General features: G+C 41.6%; 2 protein-coding genes across 2 annotated transcripts; one reads left to right on the top strand and one right to left on the bottom strand.

The window, feature by feature from the left end:
* Positions 1-2,630: 2,630 nt before the first annotated feature.
* Positions 2,631-3,739, bottom strand: ppp1r3db (protein phosphatase 1, regulatory subunit 3Db). Its single transcript, XM_084542390.1, has one exon. The coding sequence runs from the start codon at positions 3,707-3,709 to the stop codon at positions 2,813-2,815; it is 897 nt and encodes a 298-aa protein (XP_084398516.1). The 5' UTR covers positions 3,710-3,739; the 3' UTR covers positions 2,631-2,812.
* A 5,343-nt stretch (positions 3,740-9,082) lies between these two features.
* On the top strand, positions 9,083-18,992 carry LOC311486275 (solute carrier family 41 member 1-like; the record flags this gene model as incomplete). The annotated part of the gene is made up of 10 exons (XM_084542070.1): positions 9,083-9,277; positions 11,613-11,720; positions 12,209-12,280; positions 13,098-13,242; positions 13,391-13,537; positions 13,928-14,075; positions 14,263-14,342; positions 16,574-16,708; positions 18,339-18,487; positions 18,565-18,992. 10 exons carry the CDS (start codon positions 9,083-9,085, stop codon positions 18,742-18,744), a joined length of 1,359 nt encoding a protein of 452 aa, XP_084398196.1. The 3' UTR covers positions 18,745-18,992.
* Between the last annotated feature and the right edge of the window lie 3,177 nt (positions 18,993-22,169).

Below are 22,169 nucleotides of genomic sequence, written 5' to 3'. Positions count from 1 at the left end.
ATCCCAGTTGTATATAGAGCGGCTTGCATTTGCTGACCTTACAGTATTATGTTCCTAACTGATATAGTAATGATAATAGCCCTCTTACATGATAATAGGCCTTGTGAGCGTGCATTATCAAAATGTTTCTTTTATTTTTAAGCTCATCTGGTGAGATTATTTTAATAAGATAAGATATTAAATGCAGCACTTTCACTTGTGATATGTGGAATGAAATGAGCATTTTTACGTTGTTGCATTGCTTTTTTTACTTAGTGAAGTATCTCAAAAGCTCCACCAATGGAAGGAAAAATGTAAACTCAAACTAGGACCTCAATTCAAGCAATGGCGCCATCTTGTGCCTGCCAAACTTAACAGTTCCTAGAGTAAGTACAGTAGGAGCATAAGAAGAAGAAGAAAATGGAAAGAAATCACAGAATTCATGACCAAATCTCCAGACGCACTGTAGTTGTTTCTTTTACAAGCCAAACATTTGTATTATATTTGCATTCATGCTGAAAGAATTCAAAATGACATTCTCTACAACGTCCAAACAAATGACATAAGGACAATTAAATACTTAGTGTGGTTGTAAATGTTTTCCTTTACTTAAGAATAAGAAGCAAGACAGTCAGACCAATAAAAGCCACCATTTAATCATATTATTAAATGCAGCGTACAATACAAAATCTAGAAAGTAACTCAGATCAGTAGTGTATAAAGGAGCATAAAATGGAAATACTAAAGTAAAAGACAAGTGTTTCAGCTTGTGAATACATGCACTTACTGAAGATTATTGATATGTGATTCAGAAACAGGCCTGAGTGTCGATGTGCAGTATAGCTGCTGTCACATTTAAAGGATGCTGTCCAGCTGCAGTGACAAACACAGATGGAAAAATGTCCTCCTGTCAGCCAGTCGCCGCCGCCGCCTGCCAGAGAGTGCTCTGGAATCTGGGCTCTAATATCAGTGGAAACAGTTTGGTGAAAGGTCAGCACTGTCTGTGGCTTGAGCTACCGCTACTCCCCGTAATCCTCTTCCTAAAACAAAACAAGCTCCTGAAGAATGAGGTCAAGCTCTGTTTCCCAGGGCAGAAAGCACCAGTGCTAGCAGATCATTACGTCTGCTCCATTTGTGTGAATTTAGATTTGTCCCCTCGTGCATATTCCGTGTTAAAAGGCAACATCACAGGCGGCCAGTCAGTAAATTAGAACACCAGACCTGTTAAAGTGAGCAAATTATTCTGTAAGTCTGTAAAGAGGTGGCAACGGGTTTAGTCTAAATGAAAGCCCAAAGAATCACACAAAGCACCAGAATCAGTGGACTTGTCTAACTACACAGCAGTCTCTCTCTATATCTACGTCTTGTTGACACTGAACAATACCCAAGATCCACTCAAATCAATGCCATATGTCATGCTACACTTTCTGTAGTAGAGCTATTTCAGCCTTGGCTACTTCAAGTTTCAAAGTTTTTATATGTGTCCTGTGAGTTCCTCAGATCTGAGGACGTGCAGTACTAAAACCAGTGGTGCATGGCTTCAAGTGTGACCTACAAATGTCTGGTGGAGCTGACCTGCTGTTTGAGTCAGGCTGAATAACATTAGCTCTATTAAGAACAACTGGCTACCTATTGGCGGCACGGTGGGCGAGGTGGTTAGCACTGATGCCTCACAATGAGAAGGGCCCGGGTTCGAATCCATGGGCCGACTGGGCCTTTCTGTGTAGAGTTTGCATGTTCTCCCTGTGTCTGTGTGGGTTCTCTCCAGGTACTCCAGCTTCCTCCCACCGTCCAAAGACATGCTGGTTAGGTTCATTGGTGATTCTAAATTGGCCGTAGGTGTGAATGTGAGTGTGAATGGTTGTCTGTGTCTCTGTGTTAGCCCTGCAATGGACCGGCGACCTGTCCAGGGTGTACCCCGCCTCTCGCCCGATGACAGCTGGGATAGGCTCCAACAGACCCCCGCGACCCTCAACAGGACTAAGCGGGTACAGAAGATGAATGAATGAATGAATGGCTATCTATTTTCTTGATCCAATTTCAAACACCAGAAGAATCAGAAGAAAACATTACTCATTAACTGCTTTTGTACCTTTACACTACAACCTTTACTTTACTATGTCCCAGAGTTAAAATGTCTTAGAGCATACCAGTCACAGACAGAGGAAGGATCTAGATCTACTGACACTTCATTGCAAGTGAAAGTTACTTAGAACAGAAATACCATTCATTCATTCATTAATCTTCTGTACCCGCTTATTCCTGTTAAGGGTCGCGGGGGCCTGCTGGAGCCTATCCCAGCTGTCATCGGGTGAGAGGTGGGGGTACACCCTGGACAGGTCTCCAGTCTATCACAGGGCTAAGACAGAGAGACACTCACACCTACGGCCAATTTAGAATCACCAATGAACCTAACCAGCATGTCTTTGGACGGTGGGAGGAAGCTGGAGAACCTGGAGAGAACCCACGCAGACGCAGGGAGAACATGCAAACTCCACACAGAAAGGAACCAGCTGGCCCATGGATTAGAACCCGGGACCTTAGAAATATAGATATAATATTATATAATATAGAAATTTATTGAAGTATCTTTTATTAGCTCATTACATATATAAAAGAAACATTTGAATAAGATCATTCCCTGTAACTCCAGGTCAGATGTAGTGGAGCGCCTCTGGAAATGTAATGGAGTAAAGACATAAAGTGGTGTCACATGCACATTCTTAAGTAAAGTGAAATATCTTAAAATGTACTTAGCAGGGTACTGAGTAAATATGTTACGTCTCTACAGGATCTTAAGCGTGCATGTGTCACAGCTCACCCATGTGGCCACTCAGGTAAAATGCAGCATGCTGTCCTCACACTCTCTTGGCACTGTCACTTTGTAGCTGTGGCATGACAGTTTGTAATTGTGGCCATCGTTGTTGTCCCAGTAATCAGATCCTTTTACACGGTAACAGATGGCAAATTCCAAGATGGCTCCTGGCTGCAAAATGAAAGGTGGGACAGGCAGGAGAAATCTGAAGATATCTGTTTCTGGAACGTTTGAATCCATATGGCGCCCACTTGATACCCAGGATGCTGTTGTATCTGTGTGTGTTCTCCAGTTGGTGAAAGAGTAGTGCACTGTGACCTCTTTCTCATAAGCTAAATTAAGTACTTGTATGGTTCCTGTTATCCCCTGCTCTAAACACAGGACCTGCTCCAGACACACGCTCTGAGTTTGGAGACGTTTCTGGAAGTCTGGCTGAGATCCCATATTTTCAGGGAAACAGGGTTTGAAGTAAGGCAGGGACAGCTCCCTCGACTTCCCAAAGGCCCGTTCAGAGTTCATCAGTAATCTGAACATCACATGTGGAGGTATTAGGGGGTGCTCTTGAACTCTGAAGACCTTTACCTCCTCTAAGTCAAGGCCCAGTGAGTCGACAAAGCGAACCTGTAAGCTCCTAAGTTCTTTCTTCCTCTCTGTAGAAGAAGGAAGAGACTGAGCTCGTCTCCTCATGACCGTCTTGGTTGGAGGATCGCTAGGCTTTATATCAGGCTCCTTTACGGAGGGAAGTCTTGGACCTGGAGGCCTGATCCGAACAGGAGCCTTTGGAGGTTGAGGCTTGGGATCATAAATGTCCCGTAGACGGATGGTGGTGGATACCCTGTTGGAGCCACCCATGAACTGACCCTGGGTCCCACTCTTCTTCTTAGCAAGTCCATCCATATTCGTCACATTAAACATACCTTGAGAAAAACCAACCAGTGCATAACTCAATCATTTAACTGACAAATGACAAAACCATTTGTTTAAAACTGAAAGCAAAGCAAATGCTGCTGCATGCCAAACACGTTCAAGAAAGCTCAAACCTTTCCAGCAGTGTTCTGTTGTTGTTGTTGTTGTTGAGCAGCTCTCTTGAATTTGACCTTGTTCCCTGCCTGGAAGTTTCTGTGAACCCAGCTGCAGCTACATGACACACAAGAGGAGAGCACCCCTGCCAGCAAATGCCAGTACCACTCTGCAAGAAGCCAGACACAACATCTTGAGCAAAGAATAATGTCTACACGCAGCCAATGATCCAATAAGAAGACTCAACAAACACCACAACTTGCCTACAAAACCATCCGCGACTGCACTGACAGCTAGATGTAATCTATGGCTCCCACCCTTATGAGCTCAGCCCTTGACATATAATATGAGACCCTAACTGGGGATGGGAGGTGTAGAGTGAATATTTATAGCAGGTATGAGAGGGCTGAATCTCTGTTCTCTGAAGATGCCTTTCTTGCTTCTTTACAGTCAGTGACATGAAACAGCAACTGTTTACAAGGTCAGAAGAGGTGAAACATACACTGAGCCACAAGTACAACTACCTCTGTGAAATACAGAAATGGCATCTGTTGTGTCACTTTGTGGTGATGTTTGAATGTTATCTTGTTCAGAACTGTAACACAATTCAACAGTGAGATGTTGTGTACTTTGTGAAAAGAGCCTAGAAATGAAATGGACACATCTTGAGCTATGTAAACATGGCATGCTATTTTTTTCTTTAGTATAAAAAACATTCCTATACTAAGACATAACAATTTCATTTGGAATCTGTTGATTTTGTCTCATTTAGTCAAAAATGTAAAGAAAGGTGTCTTATAATTCCTGCATTTGCATTTAGTCAGCCTGTCTCATAGTGACATGGATATATTGCACATTTGTATCTCAAAAATATTCAAATAACTATATGAAGCGTTAGTATCTGAAATGGTTGACTTCCAAACACCTCATTATTTCCATTAGTATTTATTTATTAATTTAAGGTTTCAAGCTTTCATGGTTTTTATTGCCATTCCAAAATAATGAAGTACATACCACCAAAACTGAGGTCAAATCACAGCATAGAAAATCGTCCTCTGAGAGAGTCAGAATTGCACTAAAAACCCATCTTCGTATTGAAAGAGAGAGACCACTGGAGGGGGCAGGTTGACAGACTGAAAGGTGAACAGTAGTGGACTCTTCTAGTTGGCAGCAGTTTGGATTGAACAGTAAACTGGCAGCTATGTAGACTAGACATGAAGCTCACCAGCAGTAGTTCTCCTGTCCTGTCCTGTCCTGTCCTGTCCTGTCCTGGCAAGATGGAGGTGAAGCAACACATTTCCTGCAGGGAGTCATCCAGGGTGATGTGTCTCCAGGTGCTGCCTTCATACCTGCTGGCTGGAGTGGGCATGGTGATGGCTGGCATGCTGCTGGATCGTGTGCAGGTCAGTGACACTGGCTGCTGTAGAATCAGACTATGTGATGCCAGTACAGTTCATTTCACAAGGATATTAACAAGTTTTATGTACTTGCAATTTGTTAGTAAAATGCATGTTGGTATATGGTTCCAGTTATTAATAAAAATAGGCCTTACTGCTTTGGGAGGTTTCCATGATTCTTTGGTGATATGATCCATAATTCCATGAGGTATTAAAAAGTGTTAAAAATATTTTTAATTTGGTGAACACTGCAGACAACCTTGATGTGGTCTGAACTACAGCAAGTTATCTGAGGTGAAGAGACTAAGCTGATGGTGTTTGGAGGTCACAGTGACCAAGTGGGTTTGTCAGGTGACCTTGTTCCAATTGAATAAATAAACACATTGGCAAAAACGTTGCAGTTACTCATGAATTTAACTTTAATATGCAACTGCAGCTAGTTGTTAGGGAAGCAGCTTTGGGACATGAGGTCACTGGTTTGATCCGTACCTTGTCCAAGGCTGGCATTTATCTGGATGTTACTTTGATATGTGCCACCACCTGAACATTGTTGCAGACCAAGCACACACCCCTGGGAAACGACACCAGGTATGCAATGCAGACACACCTGGCCATCCATATGGTGTAAAAAAAAAAAAAAAACGCGACACATCAGACCATGCCACCTTCTTCTATTGCTCCGTGGTCCAGTTTTGATGCTTACTCGCCCATTGGATGGGGTGAGCATGTTCAACCTGACTGGTCTGTGGCTATCCAGCCCCATATGCAACAAACTGTGACGCACTGTGTAATCTGACACCTTTCTGTCAGAAACAGCATCATCAATTCAATTTCATCAATTTGAGCTACAGTAGCTTGTCTGTTGGACTGGACAACATGAGTCGGCCTTCGCTCCCCACATGCATTCCATGGGCCTTGGGCACTCATGACCCTGTCGCTGTTTCATTGCTTTTCCTTCTTTGGACCACTTTTGATAGGTACTGACCACTGTAGACCTGGAAAACCCCACAAGAGCTACAGTCTTGGAGATCCTCTGACCCAGTCGTCTAGCCATCACAATTAGGCCCTTGTCAAAGTCTCTCAAATCCTTACGCTTGTCCTTTCTTCTGATTATAACACATCAACTTGGTTGAGAAAATGTTCACTTACTGCATACTATACCACCAACTGACAGGTGCTATGAAAACGGCATACTGACCAGTGATTGTGACATAATGTTATGGCCGATGGTGTATGTACATGGCAAATAAAGCTGATTTAATAAAAACTATGAGACGCGTTAGAAGCTTGCTCTATCTGCTTCTCCTCTGGAGGGTCAAGGGGGTCTGCTGGAGCCTATCCCAGCTGTCAGTGGGTGAGAAGCGGGGTCCACCCTGGACAGGTGGCCAGTCTATCACAGGGCTAACACAGAGAGACAGACAACCCAGACCACATTCTTTCTGTCAAAATCCTCAAAAACGTGCCCAGCTAACTTTCAGTTGACCTGCAAATCTATTGCACAGGGAATGCATGCATCACAAACCCAGAAGATCTTTAGGCCATAGTTGGCAGGCTTGTTTGGCATATACTGTAGAAACTTGCACCTTCGCCTGAATGGAAATACTTGCATGTATCAGGTCTTGCTGTGTGAAATAGTATTCTTAAGGGGTGACACTTAGACTGTGTGGTCCACAAAATATATATTTCTGACAGTCACAGTCAATAAGAATGAAAGGTTCCCATGAAATTCCATAAGAAATTAAGGTTTTTGACCCACCTATGGAAGCTTGGGGTCGTAAAAAAAAAATTAAATTGATTTATCCGTCATAAAAAATATGAACAATGAACATTTTATAACAAAGAAGTGAGTTCTAATATTCTATAAGCGGATTTATTGCTGGCACACTTGGAGCCTCATTATGTCTGACTGAGGCAGATATGTGTACAGAAGGCAGTTCCTTTAATATATCTAATTAACTGCTTCCTCAGAGAGGCAGAGCTGCAGTGAATCATCACTGACCCTGAGATCTGTTGACAGAAGCTGCAGATTAGTTGCATCTGTATTTGGAAATAGGCCAGTGCCTGCATAGCTTGGAAAGTAATAATAATACATTCAGGACTTAGGAAAGGAAGTCCTCTGTTGCTAGGCAATTTGATTTGTTGATCCATACTAGCACAAACCTCCAGTTATTGCTCCATAACTAACTGATTTAAGCTGTTGCTGCTTCACAATTCGAGTTACAGGCAGGAGTCAGAGGGGGGAGCTGCAGAGTAGCTCACCGGTTCGGAGCCATGCCTCAAGGACACTTTTCAGCTGAGTCACTGTCATTGTGTATGTGTGTCTGTGAGGTTATGGTCTTCAGGTTTATATATCAGAACATATTCCTCCCATATGTTTTGTTATACACACAGTATACTGTGAATAAATGAGTAAAGAGATGCAACTTGTATGGCAAATGTCAGAACTGATCTAACTTCTGTGTTTCTGTTATACCTCAAATCAGTTTCTAGTTATATGTTGAAGCTTATGGTTTTTTACCTTACCTTTACCAGGGTACACTAAATGTTTAATTTGTGTCATATGGAATAGCAAATGACACCAGACAGAGATGATGAGCAACCTGATAAACTCATACTGAAAAAGAGAGGACAGTTAGTGGAAGTGTTTCTTTTAATGAAGGAGTATAAGCTGTGTCCTTTCCAGACAGCAGCAGCACGTGTTGGAGACAGGTACAGCACCTGCTGCTGCTCCGGCTGCGTCACCCACTCACAGTGAGGACATCGAGGAGCAGGGAAGGAGGAGCTATCAATGAGGGGGAGAGCACATCTGCAGTATCCTCTAAACTGATCTGAAAAGAAACCAGGAGGAAGAGGACAGCTGAAGATAGAAGACTCGTGATACAGTCTGGTCATTTTGATTATATTCAGACGCATCCCATGCTGTCTGTCTTGGCCCGCCCTCCGCTACAGAACGCCGTCTCGACTCGTCTATCCGTCTGGAATCAGAGAGAAACCCCAGCAGGACCACAACAATAACCGTGTCTTCAGACCAGCCTCCGGCGTCACACCGTCCATCTGCGACCCTTGACACAGCTTACACTACCCCTGATCAAAATGAGGAAGGGGCTCCAGAGCAGTCAGGCTCACACAGGGCATCAGGACAACAGTGAAGAGAAAGACAGTGAGGTGTGGATGGAGAAGGAGGAGAAAGAGTGGCAGCACAGGAGAGCAGAGAAGAAGCTGCTGGCCTTCTGGATGTCCTTGTCCCACAGGACCTGGACCTTCTTCAGGCCTCGCGAGAGACAAGGCTTCCAGCGCTCTGCCTCCGCTGCCCGTCTGCTGAAGAGTGAGGCATGAGGAGAGTGTGTGTGTATGTGTGTGTGTGTATGTGGCTGGCGTGACTACGTGTGTGTGAGGGTCTGTCAGTAGCAGGGTGTCAGAACGGCCTTAACAGACGTGCTGTCAAGTGGACCCATGTGTGTGTGTTCCATTCAAGTGGATGAAAGCTTCCATTCCTCTGTCTCGTCCACCATTTCCAAAAACACTTTGCGTTGCTGCCCTTCCAGTACTGGAGTGACCTGTGAAGGGCAAAGCAAGCTTATTGAGTCCTTCTTTGTAGTATTATTTTTGTCTAAACTACTTGAAGGTAAAGTTTTTTTCAGCATCATCTGTGATTTAACACAAAGCCTGGATTGAAGTGAAGACAACTTGGAGAAAAAGGAAGTATCTTTTTTGTTAGAAGTTCCTTGTCACACTGGATCTTTGCGTACTCCCCAAACCAGCTTAACTGACTTAGCTTCATAGCTGACTTTGTGTGTCAGAAGAGCTGTTCCTCCTAACCGACCGCACACACCTAGGCTGTCTGGCAGTGATGGGTTAGCAGGGATCAGCCATGGTGGTGACCCATCTGGCTCTGGAGCTTCGTTTTCACGGGAAGAAGCTGAGAGGCTTCACGTGCAAACTGACCCGCTCGGCCCATGGCTTCCTGCCCGAAAACTCGTGGATGATTGCGGCCCAGGTCGTACTGCCTTACCTGGTGTCTGGCCTGGGCATGGTGGCAGCTGGGATAGTCATGGATATTGTGCAAGTACGGAAAATAACGCTTTCCAGTGTAATAGTGTGCATGTGTCTTCTGTTGTTTATGCACATGTATAGTTCAGACAGGTACATTTAAGTCAAACACAGACTTTGAGGATAATAGGTGATGCTTAGTCATGTTTTGACTGCTTTTGCGTATTCTTTAGATGAGTATCCTTGGGGTGAATAGTGGTCAGTGGTGAGGGTGGATGTGATGCTCATGTAATCAGTCTGTTACAGATGGGTAATCCATGCTAACATTAAAGAAAAGACATAAGAAAGGAAATGCGTGCTCCAGGAAAACAAAGCAATGTGCCTATGTTTGAAAGCACAGACTGTATATAAACATGGACAACACGTGCCCACTTCCTTGCACTGGCCAAACTGGCGCTAACTAGTGATGTGTGGATCGATACTGATATAACGATACCTCCGATACCAGATCTTTATGCTCAAAAATCAATTCTCAAATCAAAATATCAGTACTTTTGATACTTCAGTCATTTGAAGTAATCTTTATCATTAACAGGAACACAGTGGAAAGTAACTAAACTATTGAGATCTTGTCTAAATGATACGCGGTTGGTGGGAACTACTTTTTCTTCTGCCTGGGTAAGTGCGCTGCTCAGTCTAGACACAATGGAAGAGCGTAAAAGGAGTAATGTATGGAGCTATTTCAGCTCTTAGACTTAGATAAACTTTATTGATCCACAAGGGAAATTGCTTGGTCACAGTAGCTTAGAACCACAAGTAAAAGAAAGATTAAATAAAACAAAACGAAAAGAAGTAAAATAAAATAAAAATAGTACAAAAATGTACACATTAGTATATGAACAAATGTACAAGAAATAGAAACTGAAGAATATATATTTATATATATTCTGTTATGTATTTTAAACCCTGTTTTACTTGTACGGTGACCTTGGGTGTTTTGAAAGGCACCTATAAATAAAATGTATTACTATTATTATTATTATTATTATTATTACATTTCTATTTCTATGTATACATAGGAATGATAGTAAGCTGCAATAGTGTCCATTAACATAACTATCATGGAGTTATCTGTTACAGAAACTGTATTCTTTATGAAGCTATAATTTGAAATACACTACGACTACTAGATTTACCAGATACGTTAGGTGTATTTGCACAAAGTATCGGTATCGGATCGGTATCGCTGATACCAGCCTGAATTTTACTCAGTATCGGAATCGGAAAGGAAATCGGTGGTATCGAACATCACTAGCGCTAACTGGCACAATCTTGCGAGTTTGGAGTCTGGGCATTATGGTCCAAGAGTGGAGCCACGCGGAGCTGCGTTATCGATAACCCATCCACAACTGGATTATGCACTATTCATTTATTTTTATTCATTATGATGTCACATCCTGTTTCTACAGCATCAAATAAGTAATTAAAAAAATTCTTATCAGAAGAATAGACACTTGAGTATGACATCAGTATTCTATTAACTAAATAACAGAAACCATGCTTTTATTTGACTTGTACTTTAGTGTTTTAATTTGGCCCAAGTCCCGCCCACTAACATGGAGGGGGTGGAGCTTATGACCCTTACAGCAGCCAGTCACCAGGGGGAGCTCTACTGGCTTTGGCTTCACTTTTGATGAGCTGTTCCCTTGACCATCTGTATACAGTCTATGTTTTGAAGGCTCAAAACAGCCACTGACCACATTTTAAGGACGGTTAGGAAGTTTGTCTAGCAACCGTAGGCAGAACATATTCTCCTAATTTACATACAGTCCCTAATATCACACTAGCAGCATGGCTGAAGTGACAGTTTGGATTATGCAGCAGGCTGGACACCCGCCTGTTGAAGCATAAAGAACTGGCAAATCTTTTATCTGAGAAATATGGAAATTGATGCATCAACTCAACTTGCATGTGAGAGGTGGTGAAAAGCATGATTAGCTATTTTGGGGCATGTTTAAATGGAAGTGTCTTAAAGGCAATTGGCAGTCATGCCAAATATTCACAATTAAATGAACAACCAAGTTAACATTTTGCAGACATCATTCTCAGATAGCGTTTATTGAGCTGAACGGTCAAACTAATCTGTCTGATCAGGACAGTTAAGTGTCCTATCTGCTATCTCAAACAAACAAAAGTGAAATAACCAGAAGTGAATTAAGTTAGACATAAAGGTTTGTTTTTAAGGCGTTCACTGGCAAATGTTTTAAAGGCTATACTGAAATTTAGAACCCTAATCCTAACCCTAAAAGAGTACTAGATTCCAGGACTGGGCTAAATAAAACCATCAGTTTTGCAGTGTGTCTCTGTTAAGTGAACAGTGAACAGTGTTTTTTGTTGTTTTGTTTTTCCAGCACTGGGAGGTGTTCAAAGAGATCTCTGAGGTGTTTATCTTGGTACCAGCCCTAGTGGGGCTGAAGGGGAATCTGGAGATGACGTTGGCATCCAGACTGTCAACAGCAGTGAGTAGGAACACGCTAAACACCTTACAGAACGCACTTGTAGGCTGAAAATGTCAAATATATGTACTGTGCCTCAAGCTGATGGGTATGAGCTGGGTTCGGCTCAAGGTTTCTTCCTGTTAAAAGAAAGTTTTTCCCTTGCCAACATTGCCTTAGTTCTTGCTCTGGGGGTTTCTACTCTGACGGGGCCTGGCTGTGGCTCAGTAGATAGAGCGGGTTGTCCATGAACCAGAGGGTTAGTGGTTTGATCCCCGGAATGTGCCACATGCCGAAGTGTCCTTGATCAAGACACTGAACCCCCAGTTGCTCCCAGTGCATGGCACTGGTGTGTGAATGTGTGTGTGCTTGTGAGAGCAAATGGGTAGATGCGTCTGTGACTGTAAAGTGCTTTGAGTACCAATAGGTAGAAAAGTTCTATATAAAAACAAGACCATTTACCGTTACACCAAGTGAAAAATAAGATTGCGTAAATTCATTTCTGTCCACAGGCCAACACAGGGCAGATGGATGAGGCCCAGGAGCAGTGGAGGATGGTGCTCTGTAACCTGGCTCTCGTTCAGGTGAGACTGTGCCAACACTTTCCATCACTTGTGTCCGTCTCTGCTGGATTCAGGACAATTCAGATTAATTCAAGAAGCTCCGCTGGCGGATTTCCCATTGGTGGTTCTGATAACATATTGCTGATTAAAATCCAATAAAACCTTTCATCGGTATCTTCTAATTTTTCAAATCCAAAGTGTTTGTCATTTCTAACTGTGAAGTAAAGGGAAAATCATCTATTTTCATATTAATTTTTTAATATTTTCCAGCACTAGATGACAGTAACTCCTCATCATATAATAAAAATTCCATTAATAGGACTTGGACACAGATAAAATGAATGGATGGATTAACTAACCAAAGATGATTCATTTATGTAAGTTTATATAGTAAAGTAGCCACTTGTCCGTTCTGAGCTGATGACCTTCCTAGCAGCTGTAGCCGGCAGGACGGAGTGTTTGTGGAGCAGATTTAAACACTACAAACAAAGGAATTCAAATTCTCTGCATGCACAATTTACAGACACAACAGTCCGACTTTTTATTCTTATTTCATAAAACACATTTTTGAAGATAGATTTCAAATTGAATCTGTTTTAACTCCAGGTTTAAAAGCAGCATTTGGCAAAAAGCAACTCTAAATTATCTTGCCGACTATACTTGTTGCTATTTTTCAAACTATGTTTTATTCAATAATGTACATTCTATATAGCTGTATGCCTTTCACTGCATTCAACATTGCTTTTTTATCACCTATCTTCACCTATCTTCACATTTTGTCAACAGGTCATACACTGTACTGTGGATAAATACATAAAACCTTGTCCTCCATCCACAGGTTCAAGCCACAGTTGTAGGATTTCTAGCAGCGCTTGCAGCAGTGGGTCTCGGTGTTCTGACCAGGGGGAGAGTGGATGCTACCCAGGCTGGTGTCTTGTGTGCCAGCAGTGTCACCACTGCTTTCGTCGCTGCGCTGTCTCTAGGTCAGATAAAGGCACCAACTGCTGCAGAGCAATGAACAGCTAAGAGCATATAGCATATAAGCAGAATAAAGCATTGAGGACAGTAGAGTTCAATAGTTTAATGTGTTGTTTAACTCCTATGTCAAGTCTTCTTTGTGTGTTTTCTCAGGTCTAGTGATGGTGGCATTGATCATCGGCTCCAAGAAGGTGGGCATAAACCCTGATAACGTGGCTACGCCCATCGCTGCCAGCCTCGGAGACCTCATCACTCTGTCTTTGCTCGCTGGGGTCAGCACCCTCTTCTTCTGTTACAGAGGTCAGAGGTCACACATCAGAAAGGCACCATTACATTAGCATTATGTCTACATATGTGTGTACATGTAAAGACACTAGTTTGTGATCAGTTCAGCTCAGATTCTGTGATACCAAAGAGTCTTTAAAGAAGGTTAAGGGCGAAAGATGATCTTAAGTCAAATGCTACACATCAGCTGTGTGTACAGTGTATTTCAGCCAGAAGAGGGCAGTAACATCCATTTATAATAGTTTAAAAAGTCAATGTCAAACATGTCCTGTTGTCTTTCTCACCCATTGTTTTTCCCCTTGTAAAAAACAACAACAACAAAATCAAACTGTATATCTGGCAAATTCGTTATTACATGAGTGAATGGATATTGGCAGATTCATTTTTCCTCCTGTTTCTCTCCAGACATGTGGTACTTACCTTGTCTGGTGTGTGGCTTCTTCCTGCTCCTCCTTATCCCAGCATGGTTCATAATTGCCAGCCATTCTCCACCAATCAGAGAGGTCCTCAAGTCAGGCTGGCAGCCAGTCATTTTGGCCATGTCCATCAGCAGGTGAGACGACCTGTGACAGGTTACTGTACCTTTTAATTTCGTCACAAGTGGTTTAAACAGTCTTATTGTCTGTTGCAATTAATTACATGGGCTAGTTTAGGAATTTAATAGCTACGATAGTGTTTCTATGCAGGTGTCCCTTTCAGACTCTGACTTACACGTGTACTATGTGTTGTCTTCTCCTCAGTATTGGTGGTCTGATTCTGGATAAGACTGTGAGCAATCCAAACTTTGAGGGTATGGCTGTATTCACTCCAGTCATCAATGGTGAGTAGAAGATGAATTCTGTGAAAAAAAAAAAAAAAAGATTTCATTCCCTTTAGTTTAAAACAGAATATAATTGTCTCTAAGCACAAATGCGACAAATGCTTTGATTATTATTTTACTTTTTCCTGGAGAGCATACCACTGGTCAATGAACAAATTATAATGTGCTAAAATGTTTTTTTTTACAGTGTCATACAGCACATGTTAAAAATAGTAACTTAAAGAATTGACTTGGACTAGAATATTAAATACTTTTAAATAGTTTTAAGCTCTCTAAACTCAGTGTACCGTATTGTTTCATTCCACTTTATTATAAATAACTTTTATTTAGGTTTTATTTTACATTAAAATATTATGCTTTCTTTATGTGTGTGAATCCAGGAGTTAATACCAATCAAAATTTCATGTGAACTACTGCACTGATAGAGTGTTTGAATAGAAGTGATGAATAGATTTTTCCCCCCAACTGTATATTCATTCTTTAATTCCATATTACTAAAGTTACATCTGCCAATAAACAGAAACTACTGCTTTAGTAAGTGTTAACATTTTTCTTATGAATGTAAGATTTGTGACAATTTTAGTTTTACTGCCATTACACCATTACCATTATGCTCTGTGTCAGTCTTTAATTTAGTCTAATCATATAAAATGCTCACGTGGACAAACAATACTGAGAGTCTACAGACTTTTCTCTGTGAGGTTGTGCTGATCTGCAAACGTTCACAACTTTTTACTATCTGAGTTTATCATTAAGTATTGAACAAAGAGAGGTGGATTCTGAGAGGAGGATGAATTTGTACAAAATGCAATCCAAATCCATCCAGATATAGTTAAGACATTGCATTCAAAGCCACATCCCAAGCTGCTGGTGGTGCTAGTAGGATAATGATCCTCTGAGGATCATGAGTACCTGTTACAAATTCATCCAGTAGTTTTTGAGAACCCAACAAACAAGCTTTCAGTCCATCAACCATGATAGCACAAATTCAGAGGGAGTCTGCATATGCTTTCATAGGAATTAATGAAATCCGGAGTACGCTGGGTTTCTGCAGCTATTTAACAGTTCCTTTGAACTATTAACTTTCATGCCCAGCAGATGACTTTAATTACTTTTGCCTGAAATAAAAATGACTGTGGATATTGCAGCACCTCTTTAAGTATGCTCAGACAATTAATAACATTTCTTCCGCATGCTCTAAGCTCTGAAATATTAAGACTGACATATTTTCTTGGGGCAGTAAGCAGAGTGGGGATTTAGGGTTATTGTGTTTCAACAGTGCTAATCTTTGAAGAATGACATTTAATCTTCATAATTAGCCTAATTGCTATCAATAAAAAAAAGCCTCATGCCAACTGATGTCATGTGGAAATTGTTGGAGCATGCAGGAGCCTAACAGCTAATCCCATTATTTATAAGTCCTGCTGGTTCCACACCCCGACAGTAAAGTTGTACTAAAGCCTGAGCTTCAAATGTGACCCATTAATCAATCATGAGCCATTAAACGACTCCTGAGAGTTGAGGGGTCTCCTCCCTGTCAAAGGAACCTCAAAGAGGCGTAGAGGGCTCGATCTTCACTGACTTACCACAAATCGGCATACTAAGTAGAGAGGAATAACAATAGCCTTTACATAGACCACAAGCCTGATCAGAATGCCAACTATGTGTTCACTGGCTCCCGTTTCCGCAGCATCTCTGCCAGCCTCGCTGCTACCAAAGAGTCCTCCATGTATTGCCATCCCAGTACAGGAAGTGCATTTGCATTCCAATTCAGTGCTCTGCTCTGCTGCCTTGTTGACCAGAAACACTCCTCCTGTTTTGTTCAAACGATGCGTTGGCTTCGAAGCTCTGCAGGCTGGGAGGTTTTGTGTGGCTCCTAATGAACTCAACCTGTGCAATGAGCAGTTTTACGAGGAATACGGCAGAACTGTGAAATAGCCTGCAGGCTTTCAGAGAAAAGCGTCCCCAGGGACCCTATGCAGGAGTAATAATAACTGCTGAGTAGACTTCAAGTATATATACTGTTTGGATTATCTATTTACTCTGCAGTGAGTGCTCAGCCTCTCATATCACTCTCAGATGAAGGTTAAACAGGTAATGATGGTGATGGTGATGGCAGTTATGATATGAAAGTACTGAAAACTGTGCACTGACAGTTAACAAAATTATAATGGTTATAAAGATATTTAAAATGAAAATCACGAACTTGCTCCTTTTTCATGTCCACACAGGTGTTGGTGGAAACCTTGTGGCCATCCAGGCTAGCAGGATGTCTACGTACCTGCATTACTGGAGCGTTCCTGGAGCGCTTCCATTTGAAATGAGTGCGAACTGCCATGGACCCTGTGCTACCTTCTGCTCTTTAGGTTAGACACAGAAACAATACATTCTCATTTAATAGTGCCATGTATGCATGTAGGCCTTTATCAGAATTTAGTGAGCAGTGGTGGACAGGACCATAACCATCACCAAACAATCATCAACCAGACAGAAAGGTGAATGAGCTGGAATATACTGTACTGAACCTCCTTTGTTTTTGTATAATTTTATTTTATTTTTTTTCTAAAATCAAAGTTTAAAAGTTCAACAGCTTTTAGGAATTAGAAGGAGATCTATGCAGGTTGATGAGATGATACATGCAGCTTAAACTTATTTTATGATATCATGTACATATCTATACTTTATACAGAATATACAGTGGCAAATATAAATAGAGGATTAACTATACTGTACATATTGAGCATTAAGTAGGTGAGCATTAATCAAGAAACATGGTGAGTTATTGTAACACATCAGGCTTAAAAAGTCTGTGAGAGAGTCCGTCCGTGTGTGTTGGGGTGTTATTTACAAGTTCAGTTGCCAATGGAAATAAACTGTTCTTTCGGCGTGAAGTTTTGGTTTTGATGGACTACGATCAGAACCGAGGTATAGCTGTTGGTGTAAAGGGAGAACAGCAGAGGAAAAAGAACTCATCTTTGAGAGGAACTGGTACTGATGGTCCACGAGTCAGATGTGAGTTTTCCCAGCCTCACGTGCTTCCTCATTTCTGACAGGAAGTGTGTGATCCACCTGTAGATGGAGTCGGGCACTCTCAACTGGGAGAGCTTGTCCTGCAGCAAGGCTGGGATGATGGTGTTGAAGTCCGAGTTGAAGTCCCCAAACAGGATCCTGACGTAGGTTCCTGTAGAGTCCAGGTGCTGGAGGATGAAGCGGAGAGCCAGGTTTACTGCATCATCTACAGACCTGTTGGCTCTGTATTCAAACTGCAGAGGGTCCAGGACAGGGCCAGTGATGGGCATTAGGGCAAGGTGCTCCAATGACTTCATTACCATAGAGGTCAGAGCAACAGGTCTGTACTCATTAAGTCCTGTGATGCTTGTTTTTTGGGGAATGGGAATGATGGTTGAGGTCTTGAAGCAGACCGCCACATGACAAGCCTCCAGTGAGGTGTTGAAGATGTCTGTCAACACCGGAGACAGCTGGTCAGTGCAGTGATTCAAGGTGGAGAGACAGAATCCAGCCTTGGGGCTTTGCGGGGGTCCTGTTGGTAGTTAATAGGTAGTTGAAATGTTTTTTAATAATAGCTGAAGAGCCAGTCTTTCACAAAACCCCATCTGTTTTTATGGTATAAGAAAACCACATTTAAACAGCACGTTTTTAACAGTTTACAAAGCACTTGCCTTTTGTTCACCCTCAGTCTTGCAAGGTTCTCATCTGTCAACAGGATTAACTTGGGTTTCAGCGTGTTGCCTGTGTGGAACATATAGTCACTAGGAACAGGGACTGAACTGCCAAGCCTGTCATTAGCAGACCACTTGTCTCATCACCTTTTATCTTCTTTAAAAAGGAAGATTTAAAGAAATGACTTTGCATCACAAGCATGTGACAAAGCAGATATAATTGTAATTTACCCTGGAGTGGATGGCACAAACAACATTGGACATACTTTTATTTCTAAACAATGACTATGCCTTCATTTATTCTGTGTTTATCCAGATGTCAACTCCAAATCAGCCAGAGTACTGGTCACTCTTGTAGTCCCCGGTCACATCCTCTTCCTGTACACCATTCATCTCCTGCAGGGAGGCCATGCCGCCATGACGCCCACCTTCATCATCTGCTACCTGACTGCAGCTCTGCTACAGGTTAGACCACCAGATACAAGTTTTGTGTTCTTATAGCCTGGGATACTCTTATGTAAAATGTGTCCAACATTACCCAGGTGGTGATATTGCTCTATGCGGCCAGCCTGTTGGTGCGCTGGCTGTGGCGAAGGGGCCTGGATCCAGACAACTTCTCCATCCCCTACCTCACAGCTCTGGGTGACCTGCTAGGGACTGGCTTTTTGGCCTTGAGCTTCCGACTGATTCTGATGGTCAGTTCTGCTCGGACTGGAGTCTGACACAGATACAGTATGTGGTCCTGCACGCCTTTTTATGTTCTGTTTCCTGTATGCAAGTGGCTGATACACACTGTAAAGGTTGTTTGAGATAAGAAGGAAGTTGAGGATAAAAGAGCACAGTAGATAAGTGTGGGATTTTATTTGTGCCTTTATCCTGAGCTGAAGAGAGCATTTTGAGAATTGCACAATTACGTCTCATTAATGAATTATTAAAATATGCGGAACAATTTAATTTTAACCAATTAAATCTATATTGTGCACAATAAATGTATTTGTACGTTGGCCGTTATCTGTGTACGTTCACAATCATTGTTTTAAACATTTGTCTCATGCCTCCCTGCACTCTCTTGAAGATGTGCTGTTTCTTTCTCCGCCAGCGTACCTGTCCAGGTTTTTGTTGTTCTGCCTGATACAGCATCACTGTATGCTCAATGTGAGTTTTAGAGGAGGCACGTCAGCCTGCAAAGTCTCTGGGAAAATGTGGGATTTCTCTGGAGGTTGGGGAAAACTGATTCCAAAAATGAATCTGCTCAGATCAGTCAGAGGCTTAATGATCGAGTTGGTACGCTGGAACGTTAGAGAGAATAAAAACATCAGCCGACTAATCCAGTTAGCACAGATGATGCCTCACTTTCTGTCTTAGAATGTAATTGTTGGTGGGATGATTGTTTACTAGGACAGAAGTGTAATACGGGGGAAATGGCAACTAGACACACTACAGTTACACAAAAATAAATTAAACAATAATGCTTATCCATAAGGTGGAGCATTTACCTGATAAAGTGCCAGAAGCCATATTTACCTTTCGCTGAATTGGTGTAGCAGTCAGTGAATTATGGTCGTGCATTTATCAGGAACCCCTTAAACAACTTGCTTGTGAGATACCTGTATGTATGTAAACACACAACAAGTTTAAAAGCTGGTCACGGTCCTGTCAAAGTGTCTAAAAATGGTAAACTAGCAGCCATCTTTGACCTCTGCAGTGTGTGTGATGACCCCTCAGGTTTCAGCTCTAGAGATTCTCTGTTATAGATGTCACAGTTCAGTGATAGCAAGTGGTGGAACCAGTTCCAACATGCATTTCATCTTCATCTCAAACTCACAGGAAACATAGAGTTCATTTAAAAACTCTGGTTGTTCATCTGGTTAGGCCTACAGGAGATTAATGCACGAGCAAGTTACAGCATTACAGCATCTCATGCATTTTCTCAGATTAACATATGTGTGGAAAGTTCAAAGGAGCTGCTCACTGAAACAGTTTTCGAGCAGCAGCAAGCCAAGCTAGCTAGCTTATTGAACAACTGCAAGCTACTCCAAGTATTATAATCATAAAGCAGTTTGTTCTACTTTTTACTGAGCCTCTAAATTCAAAAAATTTGGATGCTTTTTATTAGTAGTAGAAAGCTACTAAAAGTCTTTATTATTTTTTTACTTTACTCAGTGTTTCTGCGGACTCTTTAAATGTCAAGGCACTATAATTCTTTCTCTGAGTGGGTGTTTCTCAAGTTTGCCAGCTAGCTTAGTTTTCACACAGTCTACAAGTTTTCCACAGAGACTTCCTACCAAGGAAGAGACTAGAGGCAAGCAGAAAAAATAAATACATAAATAAAAGAAAAAAACCTGGCCTTTTGTTTCGCACTTTGGTCTCCATATTTGCCAGCTCAGCTAGTCAATATTTGAGCACCATTTCCTGGATTTTCACTGGCTTTGATATCAACAGCAACTGGGTTCTGTTGAGACAACGTCCTTGTGGTCATGGCAACCGACAATCCAACAATGTGCTTCGAGATAACTGTCTTCCAGCGCGAAAGCCACTGTCTACAAGTCATTTTCAATGGAAGCCAGTGGTGTACCAGACCTACAAACTCAAGCTGAATACTGTCTCTGCACGACGGACAACAAATCCGAGTTGAATTAGCGTTTGAGTTTTTTTCTCAAACAATCATACGTCTGAAAAATAAAGGAAAAGCATATTCTTGCTATTAGCAGTTCCCACATTTTTTCAATGCTCCTGCAAAAGGGATTCAGCCTAACAGCGGGTGGCAGCTATTGTGAGATGAACGAGTAATGTAAAATTACTGTAACACAATTTCAGTGGACATCCAATGGCCAATGGAGAGCACGCAGAGCCCAGAATTGAAAGAGTTCAACTGAGCGATAGATTCTTGTTTGAAGTTATTCAGTTACATGTTGCGTATAAATGATGTGCCATCCAGCTGTCTATTTCCGTGCTCAAAATATCTTTTCACGCTCAGGGTTCAGGCACAAATATAACAGTGTTAAGGACCTTAAAAAAAGAAAACTGGAAGAAAAAATAAGTTGGGGAGCAAGAAAAAAAAAAAAAAAAAAAGGACTCTCAGTTTTCTCTGGACTTTTTTGAACTTTGGTCTCCATATTTGCCAGGTCACTGTGGTCAGTATTTGTGCACTGTTCAATAGATTTTCACTGACCTTGTTATCAACAGCACCCAGCTTAGCTCTATGGAAACAGCATTCGTTCAAAGCGGGAATGCTGTAGAACCACTGTATTAACTGTTGTCACTTAAATGTTAGATGGCAAATGATTGTATTAAGGCAATAATCACCTATATAACTGAGTGTAAATGTATACACTCAGCCATCACTGCATTAAACAAACTCCAGTGACAATAATCCATCCCCTCTATTCTTTTGTGTTTATGTTGTCTGCACTGTCCACTTTTGCTTGCACTGTGTTGAGGAGGGAGGGTAACTGGGGGGGGGGGGGTATGGTGTGTCATATTATATGTTATATGTTATATGTGATGTGTGATATATGTATGAGACTGTGATGTTAACATCAAATGCTGCTGTCTTTCTTTAGGGAATGAATTGATGTGTGAAGAAGAATATCCTTTATAGGACAATAAAGACTCTATCTATCTATCTATCTATCATATCAAATCAGACACTGCACAGTCTGAATTAATGTGTTTAATTCATGTAGATTTGTGCCTTTAAACCCTGATAAGCCTTCAGTTGGTCTTGCCAAATTTCTACTGGATATTTAGCTTTATTTTTTTTGTGCAGCACAGTGCCACTGAATATAGCCTGTCGTATTTAATTGTCTTTATGTGTTCTAGGTAATGACTACTCGGATATTTGTTTGTGCTATTTCTCTGATGATTCAGTGTGCTTCTCTCTGTATATGTGGCTGTTTCAGGTGTTTGTCTTCACTGATCTGGACACAGAATCCAAATATAATGCTATTTTCACAGACTTATATTTGACTGAACTTTGCAGTGCTGTTGTACAGCTTCCATATGACATCTCTGCAGCCATTATTTGTGATTTCAATAAAATACTGACATGTAGTGTCATGACTGTGTCAGAAAAGTAATTATTAATAACCAATATTCAAAACAGCAAACAAATTCTTGCTGAAATGCATTTATTTAAAAATTGCGA

Source organism: Chelon labrosus (assembly GCF_963514085.1).
Source record: "Chelon labrosus genome assembly, chromosome: 4".
In the NCBI taxonomy this organism is placed as follows: domain Eukaryota; kingdom Metazoa; phylum Chordata; class Actinopteri; order Mugiliformes; family Mugilidae; genus Chelon; species Chelon labrosus.
Note: the sequence above shows the minus strand (reverse complement) of the source record. Positions and strands in the feature narration are given on the sequence as shown.

Coding starts and splice junctions, on each gene's coding strand:
- ppp1r3db (XM_084542390.1), bottom strand. CDS start 3,709: ATGTTTAATGTGACGAATATGGATGGACTTGCTAAGAAGAAGAGTGGG.